Here is a 10,648-nt window from a genome sequence, read left to right as displayed (position 1 = left end):
GATTATAGTTTATGGTTGCTTACAGTCAGGAAGGTCAAGACTGCGATGAGACGGGCCAAAATCAATTTAGGCACTTTTTTTTTAAAGTAAATAAAATGCTTTTAATTATACAAACATTTGTTTATATTCCATGATAAATGTATTCATCACACTGAAGTCTAAGAGCCTTTTCGGTTATAAAACCAAGCGTTGCTGTTATGTAAGCAACTTTATGTAATATCTATTATAATGATTTTTATTTAAAATGTATCTGGTAGTACTAGGCTATAATATAAATTGTTGCCAGGCGGAAGGTAATTTATATCTGTTGACTGACCAGGCAAAATGTGAACATGGACTGGTAACCAGTTTCTATCACAATAGCCGTCGATTGCTACTATAAAGTAATACGAGATTCTCCTTCAAACAGTATAAGAAGTTTGTAGTTTTGTTTTTGATGACAAAGGAAAGGACAATAGTGTAGTAAAATAATCAGTAACGGGTGCGTTTCCGTTGATGACGTAACGCAATTCCTTCAGGCCTACTACGTAATACTACGATTTGGCCACCAGAGAGCAGAAAATATTAATTCATGCTACTCATGTCAGTCTTTGGAGTCTAGGGTTCACAAACCAGAAGGAAGGGTATAGTGAAACATTGTTTCACTGTCTATGATTCATAAACACATTCCGTCGCGTTTGGGAATAAACTACAGTCCGTTGCATTTGATTCACTTCACTGATGACGAGAATAATAAATCACCGTCAGCGACGTCACGTGAAGGACAGTGATCGCTGAGATACCCGTTTTAATGTAAAACACAATAACCTTTGTTTTTGTTTATTGAAAAAAAAAAAATCAACTATATATCAAGACTATTTTTCTTTCACATTATAAGAAAGCAATTCAAACTGTTTCTATATGAGTCCTTAATATATTTACACAATGTTTAGCCGACCCCCTGGTACGCCTATCTTTTTCTATGTGGCTATATATGTATTATTGCAGTTCTGACTGTAGCCTACATTGATTTTGTTTGTGTGAAGTTTAATAATAAAAAAGACACCCGTGAATGATGTATGATTGCACTTCCTCGTCCTCTCGCTGTTGTTGACAGAGGACAGAGGGTTAATGAATGTCAGCTCTCGTGCTTTATGTGTGGTGAAGTGGGCTATTCTCAATGATCTCTGACTCCAGATATATATATCCCATGATACACTGCACAGTAAAGACAAAAAGTCTTGACGTGAAAAAGTTTCCTTACAGTAAGTATTAGAATCTAGTAAATATGCCTATGTTATTTCATGTCAGAAGCACAGTTAGTATCTGAATCACAGTAAAAAAATAATAATAATTAGATTAGTTAATAAAAATAAGCCTTTTTTTTAATTACGCATTTCAGTTATTATCGAACCTATCTGTCAGTTATCACAAAACGTGGAATCTGTGCCCTTTAATACTCAAAAAGCAATGTGATATAATGGATTCAGTATAACTGAAACAGATTAGTCAATATTGGAATAGCTGGTGTCTATATTTGGGTCACTGACAAATAAAGCTTCAAAACTGATGTAAAGCATTTTTTTTCAATGTGTTTAAACCAGTTTCAGTTGTTAAATAACACTTCAACGTGTTTAAATTCATTTTTTGACTGTTTTTATGTCAGGCCGTACAACCAAATAGTTGTATGTATAAATTGCAGTTGTACCACCTGACATGGAAAGTGTACCAACCGTCCCATACTTGAAATTAGCAGGTTTGACCAGTATATGAGAGAGATCTACAAACCTTTTCACTACCACAAGGATCAGTTGGGCTCCTCTGGATGATGCATTATCATGTTTACTGTTATTACCTTGTCAATACATAATAAAAGACCCATGTTTGCCATTGTGCCACCCTGACATTTGAGAATATACAAATTCCCGGACAAAAGTTTTTCAATTATCTCAACAGCTTTAAAACTATACTGATATCTATAAAATGTGTTTACATGAAAGGTTTTAAACCTAAAATGATGCCATAGTATTTAGTTTTTAATTTTTTATTATTAAGACACATTTTAAATAGTTTTCTTAGTCTGTTCATTTGTCCGGACAGTTGCACCACATGACATGGGGGTTTAAGATAACAAAACACAAAACAAAACAATATGTAGCCTACTATAAATGATTTCAAACTAAATAGGTTTTATAGAATAAATTATGTCATGAATTTACCAAATTATTTTAAAAGGAAATAATGTAGGCTATAAATGGACACACAAATATGCATGTCATTTACTAGTAAAACTGCACGAAAATCGAAACACGTACTTGATCTTAGTTTATAGCATCAAATGAATAATTATCAACAAATTTTATATTTATTAGAACTTAAAGATGGATGGTACTTGTTTTTGAGTACACACACACACACACACACACACGCACACAGGTGTCAGCAGGAGCGCGCATGCAGGGCGTGACCGCGGCCAGTGATGTAGGTGAGACACAGAGAGAGCATGCGTGAGACGACAGCTCTCTCAGAACGATTATAACGAGAAAAGAGAGGGAGAGGGAGGAAGACAGATTAAGCAGACTGAACACAACTGTTGTTTTAATCCTCTGAGCGGATAGATTTAGAGGGGGAAAAAACTACTGGTTTGGAGAAGAGCAGCCATATTGCATGGACCTTTGGTGGAATAACAAGAGAGGAGCAGGAATACTCGGAGTTCAGGAGGAAACACTCAGACTTCACGATCCGCTAAGCACTGTTACAGCTCACTCTTCTGTCTAATTTTACTTTGACCTATTATTTATTTATTTATTTTATTGTGTAGATAGTGTTAAACAACATATTGAAAGATGAAGGACCGACTGGATCAACTAAAGGCGGTAAGAGTGTGCTTATATTTCTTCATGTGAGTGTGAAGTTAACGCGACATTAATGAGCTTGTATTCAACTGCTCTACAAGTGTATAGGAATGACATTACGTAATGGAGTTTATCTTAAACCTCCATGTCAGATTCAGTTCTTTTAGAAGATGATCACAGTATCAATAAGGAACATTAGTAACTTTTGTTTACTGTTACACCAAAGAGGAATAATACAGAAGTTAAAGGCGTCTGTAATAATAGAGTGTGTGAATGAATTATCCAACAAGTGCTCACCAAAGGCAGCAAAAGTCATATAGTAAGAGTGAAGAGAGGAGGGCAGACAGTGTTGGACAGCTGATGTGGTCACCTGACTCTTGGAGGGGGTCACGGGCCTATGGGAAGATGGGGGATGGGTTGAGAGAGATGATGCTGATCTTCAAATACTTATTGAAAAATAAAAATAGACCGAATTTGCCTTCCATTCTTTAGCCACACTAACCAAAAGGTGTTTTTTGATGGTGTACCCTGATACTATGGTTTTTGGACATATACATTGTGTTATCATTGTAGGCCTATTACCATTTTTTTTTTACATGTACCATGTTTTTCAGACATATACCCAATACTACCATGTTTTATGTATGTACCAGCAATGCGATAAACAAGTGTTGCGCCAATCACCAAAACATACAAAAATGTAAATAAACTAGTTTATAAGTCTAGGTGTGTCGATCCAGATGTAATGACACGGGGCTCAATGACAAGAATTTTTTTCAGGATTTCACAATTCTTGATTGATTCCAATTTCCATACCACAGTAAATACTAGCCTAGCTAATTTAAAGCTGCAGTCCATAGTTTTTCCTCTTTGTCGCCATCTCTGTTTGAAATCTGCAATTGCAGCTTTTTATTTAATTATCAACTTTACGTGGGTTATGCCTCGGCACGGCACAGCGCGGATAAATCCAATGTTTTAGGAGAATGTGCGGCTGTCAGTCGCCGCGTCGGTGTGGATACTGGCATTCAGAATCACAGATTCTACTTTTTGGAAGTATGACCAGCATAAGAATTTTCACCAGAAAATGTCATCTGAACAAGTAAGTAACATCCACTTTTGTTCTGACCAACTAAGGGGAAAAAAGCATTGCCGTAAATCGCGCTGATTAAATCTAACGATCGCTTATCATATCACGTCAAACCGTGCAAATTATACTTTGTTCTCAAATTGTTAATGTTAACAGCATCAGCATTGCGTGACTACATGTAATGCCCTTTCGTTATTTATCCTTGTTTTCGCATGGGACCTGTTGCAGTCTCTTTTTTTCGGTAGCCACTCCGAAGTTCGAAGTCTTTTACATTTTACAACCGGTGAATCGCTAATTGTCACTGGTGATTGTCGTTTGAACCTTTCTGGATCCGCCATTAAATTAATGTTTAATTATATCAAGTGCTGTGAGAAAAGGCTATAAATCTCCACCTCCAGCATCCTCAATATAGCTTATACTAGCCGAGACTCCTTCTTTATGTGTACAGATGTGACGTAATGACGCAATGACATGCTCGAATCTCCCGCGGAAATCCACCAGTACCACTGACATTAAAAACATTATTACAAGCTTACCGCTTTGAATCGAGCTAAGGCAAGCAGAGAGTTTTGAACCCTGGCTGGTTATGTACTTGCTCAAATTTATTTTGGATAATTTTTAACCCAAAAAAGTTACGGACTGCAGCCTTAAAATACATTATTGAGGACAAGCGAGACTTTAGTAAAAAAAAATAAGAACAAATAAACAAATTAGAAGCAACAGTTTAATTAAATATAACAGAACAAAGATACAAATGAAATAAGTCTAATAGTATTCAGGCACAAAAATTGATTAATCAAATGTAAACACTGCATCTTCACTGTATGAATATAGATTATTCCTAGTTAAAGCTACTAAAGTAATTTTTCAAGAGAATTGAGTGATTTTCACTGTCTTTTGTCCTGTAGTCAATTGTATTCCTTAAAACCCATCTTTGATCACCAAAATGGCATATTTAAATGTTTGTTCCTGTGAATTTTTTTTAAATTCATGCCTTAAAATAGCTTGAATGTTACTCTAGACCCTTGCTTTATTTAATATACATGGAATCATGAATATGCTAATTAGCCCCGCCTCCACTCACTCACCCAGCTCAGAGATCCCTCTTTACAACGTTGGGCACAACGGTAATTAATATGATTAGCATTTTCTTTGACTGTTATCAAAAAGCTAATAATGTGTTGCTAATGTTACATAAATGTTCCCGTTCGCCATCTCAAAGTCAGACAGCTGCCTTCTAAAAATCAACATCCTTAAGGCTCGTACACACCGGGACGCTACTTGGCGTATATCTTCTTCGCCGTTACGTATGTGTGCTCAGCAAGACCGTTTTGTGTTTGAGCGCCCCCAAGTTGTGTTTTACTGTAACTTCAGAAGCTCCAGACACGTGAGCAAAAGCGCCAATCTCATTGGTCAGATAGTTTTTGACGTGGCGCGTCAAACAAAAAATACGAACCCGAGGCGTTTAAAAAAAATTTGTGCGTGGTGTTTTCCGCGTCGGTGTGCACACTCACATTGGCGCCCTTTGTTTAGTCACGAGGCGTTAAACGTCGGCGAATATCGCGCAGGAAATTCGTCCCGGTGTGAACAGGCCTTTAGAAACACTTTGAACAACTTTGAACGTCAGTGGAGAAAGGCATCAAGTTCATCGTAACATCATAATACACATTATATAATTCACCCGCTATATTGCTAAATGTACCTACTTTTTCATATCAACAGAAACATATAACCTGGCTTCTCTTGAGACTCCCCTGCTTTGCAGCGGTTAATGATATGCTAAAGCCCGGCAGCACATGATGTGATTGGTTACAAGGTAGTTTGTGACGTCAGAAACACCAGCGATTTCAAACCGCGTTTTTGAGACTGTCTTTGGTTCACTGCAGTTTTTAGGAGTACTCAGCAATGGTGTTGACTTATGAATTCACACATGGTTTGTCCTAAAGCATATTAAAAACACCACATAGACATGCAGTATAAACAACATTAAGAACTTGATTTTCGGCAGCAGGAATATTTGGCTGCTGTCACTTTAAGACTAAATGCACAGATCCAATATACTGTTACACATGCCAAAGCCGTTGAAAAACAATGGCTCTGACACGTGTTTTCCTTCTCATCCGTTTTTATTGATCTGTAATTAAGACATAACCGACAGTTATTTATATGAATACTTGCCAAGATGGGCATTTTGACATACTTTTGTTGTGGGTTTTTTAATCCATTGCAAGAAGACGCGAAAGAGAACTCTATTCAGTACTCAGAAGGCTCGGCTCTCTGTGTGTTTGCACAAAACAGCTTGCAAGGTTTTTCTCGTGATGATCGGGCACGTGACAATTCCATCAACTGTCCCGAGCGTCTTTCACGCTGGCCCCGGGCCATCGGGCAGTCCTTATTGTCGAGCCCTGAAAGAAAGAAGAGAAAAATGATCCGCACACAAAAATGTAGGTAAAAGCTCACATAAATTGTATTCCATCGAAGCCACCAAAAAAATTATTTTTTTGATCATGTTCCATGACCCAGTATTATCATGGAGGTAGTATGTTTTTTTTTTAGGCTAATTGAAGTATGCACTAAATTTTGTGATCCATGAATATGGTATATCGAGTACTGTTGGCGGGGGTTATTGAGGACTGAGTTTGTTGGGATGCCAGATCCTATATGGGCAGGGTGGGTCAGAGGTGAGGATTTGTTTCTGTGGCAACTCTGCCTCAGTCAAATATTTGTTTTGTTGACTCTGGTACCTGAAGCAGCCTGGCTGGCAAGAGGAACTTGTGTGCGTGTGTGCTTATGGCCGAACCTTATTTACATTAGTCATAGTTTTGTTTCCGTGCTGGTTTGCATACAGACAATCTCACTCGCTCAGTTTTTTTGTACTCGGCTGTTACTGGTTTCTTTTCTTTAAGGTAAAATTATATAATAATAAATACGATTTTTTTTTCCACTTTCTGATTTCTTGTGCAAAACTCTGACAAAATGCTGAGATGGGTGGTTGCCAGTGTGTTGCTATACGGTTGCTAGAGTGTTCTAAGTGCTTTAAGCATGTTGCTATGCTGTATCTAAGGTGTTTTGGGTGGTTGCTATGGGGTTGCTAGGGGGTTATGGCAGGGTTGCTTACTTGTCCAAGTCAAAAGTGCATGCTTAAGTCGATATTCTGATCAGTGTTATAATTACCAGTGATGCGCGGGTCAATGTATAAACAACCCGCACCCGACCGACATTTTCAACTAACCCGCCCGCAACTCGGACCGCAAAAAAAAAGAAAGAAAATACTGTACCCGACCCGCTTCCTGACCCGCATTTTTTAAAACTAGTAAATGCTCATCGTAGCGTCATTGGGCCATTAGACGTGTAACACAAATGTGTAAATAGCATCGCAAGAAGTAGGCTAATTGTTTATTAATAAACATGAAGTTGACGTTGCTGGCTCGCGATCTTCGCAGTAGGCTAGTGAATGCGCCAGAGAGAAATGCACATTTCATACAGATAAGCAGAGAGCAGTCCGTTTTCTTTTGTTTTGAATTGTTCTGTTTACAAGTAGACATTTCAATATAGATATATTTTTCAGGTCTGTGAAGTAGGCTACCTTATACGCTGAGTTTCGGTTAATTTATGAGACGCGCTCCAGTTCACGCGCCGGCGCCTCCGTGTCGTGATTATCTTGTCTGCTATATTTACTTCTTATTTATTAAATCCAGGTTGATGAAACATTGATTAAAAATAAGATACAATTAGTACAAATCGAAATTCACTTTAAAGAAAGGCTTTGTGTCTTCTGTTTGAGGTCTCTGTGAAAGTTTTAAAACAGTCTTTTAGTGCCGCTTCAGAGCGGTCACGTCCACATTGTTTTTTCCTCATAAATGCGAACACGAAAAATAAAATAAAATGAATATTTTATGTTCTGTGGAGAGCCAACCCTTCTTCATCCAGTGGGTAGTATTACTTTTGATTTGCGCAGTGTAATTCACAGAATTACAAAAAAAATATTTTGCCTCCTAAAAGTTAAATATTTGTTTTGTCACGCATGAATGCGTGTGTAGGCCTATGTATTTCATAGACAATTGTGTCTAGTAGCTACTATATAAATTACAAAGGTTTAATTGACATCTTTATTTCAAACGACCCGACCGACCGCGACCCGAATATCATTAAAAATATTTTTGGATGACTCGTAACCGCGGGTGACCGCAGGCACCTGCTCATTTTGGATCAACCCGCGCATCACTGATAATTACTAAAGAAAATGAAATAACGTTTTTGTTAAGTGAAATTAAAACTAAAACTAGAAAAACGAAACAAAAATTCCAAAATTAGCTAATACAAAAAATAAAAATGGCCACCAATTAATTTTATACATATATTTTTTTGTAATACAAATAATAGGCTTTGTATATTATAAAACATATAATCTGCCTGCAATAAATATGCAAATACTACTAAATAGCAATAATATTAAACTGAGATAATAATGTTAGAAGGGATAGTTCACCCAAAAACAAAAATTCTGTCATCACCCACACGTTGTTTCCGTAAGACTTTCGTTCATCTTCGGAACACAAATGAAGATCTTTTTAATGAAATCTGGGAGCTTTTCGCCCCTCCATTGAAAGCTACGCAACTACCACTTTGACACTTCAAAAAGTTCATAAAGAGATCGTAAAAGTAATCCATATGAGGTGAGCGGTTTAGTCCAAATTTTCTGAAGAGACGCGATCATGATGAACAGATTTAATTTAGGCTTTTATTCACATAAACATTCATGACCTCACACATCAGTTGTGGTAAACGGAAGCTCAAGCATGATCACTTGACGTGCGAGAACCAATGAGTTTCATTCTCGTGTTACGCAGCACGTTTGAGCATCAGCAAGAACCAATGAGGTTCATTCTTCAATCAGGTTCGAGCTTGAGCTTGTTTAAATGTGAATAAAAGCCTTAAATAAATGTTCATCAAATAAAATGACCGAGTCTTGGACTAAAATTTGGACTAAACCGCTCAATTCATATGGATTCGTTTTTTTGAAGCGTCAAAGCAGTAGTTGCGTAGCTGTCAATGGAGGGAGCTCTCAGATTTCATCAAATAGATCATTCCGACGATGAAAGTCTTTTGGGTTTGAAACGACATGAGGGTGAGTAAATGATGACAGAATTTTCATATTTGGGGATATAACTATCCCTTTAAATGTAATTATTAGGGTTAGGGGCTTTTTAAAATCTTTAACCCTGGGTCTGAGCTGTAGTATTAATGAAGCTTATCTTAGCAAACAGTTTCTTGGGACTCGTCTGCGTGTGACCCTCTGTGCTAAAGGAAATCCTGTTGAGAAAAAAATATGTATCATTCTAACCTCTAAACCAATTGGTTTTTTCTATCTGTGTTTCTCTGTAATGTTTAACTTGGTGTGGCTGAACTATTTTCTTCTTCTTTGTGTGCATATAAGAGTATTAAAGGCTAAGTGTACACACACACACACACACACACACACACACGCACACACACACAGACACACAAGTACACACACACACACACACACTGGTGTTCTTCTTGGAGCACAAAAGGAACTGTGGGACATTAAACAGCTGAGCGGGAACATTGTGTTACTGTGACCATTTGTTTTTTTTTTGTTTTTTTTTTGTTCTTTCAGCAACTCCAATTGGCCGCCTTCTGTGTTAGCAGGATGATTAGTGAAAAACACTAATATTACAGACTTTACTCTCAGGGTACACCGTTAACTCAGACACTCTCTCTATCTCTCTCGTTCCCTCTGCAGGAAGTGTCTTGTAGGCTTATCTCTCTACCTCAGTTCAAAGCTTTACCAGCACACTGCATTCATGTGTGTGTTTGAGTGTGTCTTTGACCTTCACAAAAACACGTTGGGTTGGCAACACATTGTTTATACTACAAGTAAACGTGAAAAGAGAGCAGAAGTCTTTGTCAGCAGGATAGGTAATATTACATTTTGTAACAGGAATATTTTGTCTCTGAAATTCTCTAGTACAACTTCAGTAAGTGCTTGTTTTCATAATACTGCCTTTTTGTTACCCCTTCACTCTAAAAACTTACTATGATTTACTAATTTTTTTGGGTGAAACATTTTTACACTTAAAAATATTAATAAAATGTTACCGCAATGAAATCAATTACATAGGCTATACTCTATATACCGAGTAAATGTAGGTAAAACAAATTAAGTAGATCTGAGTAACTGCGTTTGGTACATTAACAAATTGAAATAATTGAGGTGAACATTAAAAAAAACAATATTTATAAGTAATATTAACTGTTTTTATTTATGAGTAATATTAACTTTTATAGTATGAGTAACAGTGACTTTTAATTTCCTGTAAACCTTTGTAAAATACTCCACACAACCACAGGTAACGTTATACATGACAAAACTAAAAATGTAAAAAGTAATTCAAGTGTAATCAATCTCATTTCCAGCGGATCAGCGCTGGTTCTCCTGCCTGAGAGAACTTTAGTCCGCTGTCCTGCGTTTCACTAGTGTAATATAAATAAATAATTGGTTAGTCAAATACTAAATTCTTTTAGTGAAAAAAACTTAAATATAACTGTAAATTTTAGACACAATTAACTTGGATTTGTAGTCAATTATTTTGGTATGTTCAACTCAAACCGTCAAGTAAATGATATTCAGAGATTTTATTAAGTTAATAAAGTTAATTATTTACTAAGCCACTGAATTATTTTTAGAGTGTTGGCTGATGGT

General features: G+C 36.8%; 1 protein-coding gene across 5 annotated transcripts in view; it reads left to right on the top strand.

Annotated features, from left to right (window-relative positions):
• Window positions 1-2,471: 2,471 nt before the first annotated feature.
• Window positions 2,472-10,648, top strand: part of stx3b (syntaxin 3b) — a 35,693-nt gene continuing 27,516 nt past the window's right edge. For 2 of the 5 annotated variants that reach the window (XR_008807067.1, XR_008807066.1), the window contains exon 1: window positions 2,474-2,855. Coding sequence is in view for 3 of the 5 variants with exons in the window: in XM_056250264.1 (XP_056106239.1) it covers window positions 2,826-2,855 (30 nt within the window). In the remaining 2 variants the exon portion in view is untranslated. Of the gene's footprint in view, window positions 2,856-10,648 lie in introns of all 5 variants that reach the window. The other 3 variants (XM_056250263.1, XM_056250262.1, XM_056250264.1) reach the window with 2 other exon arrangements.

The sequence above is a fragment of the Rhinichthys klamathensis genome, unplaced genomic scaffold (genome assembly GCF_029890125.1).
Source record: "Rhinichthys klamathensis goyatoka isolate OS25496 unplaced genomic scaffold, OSU_Roscu_1.1 h1tg000068l_1, whole genome shotgun sequence".
Lineage (NCBI taxonomy): Eukaryota > Metazoa > Chordata > Actinopteri > Cypriniformes > Leuciscidae > Rhinichthys > Rhinichthys klamathensis.
Note: the sequence above shows the minus strand (reverse complement) of the source record. Positions and strands in the feature narration are given on the sequence as shown.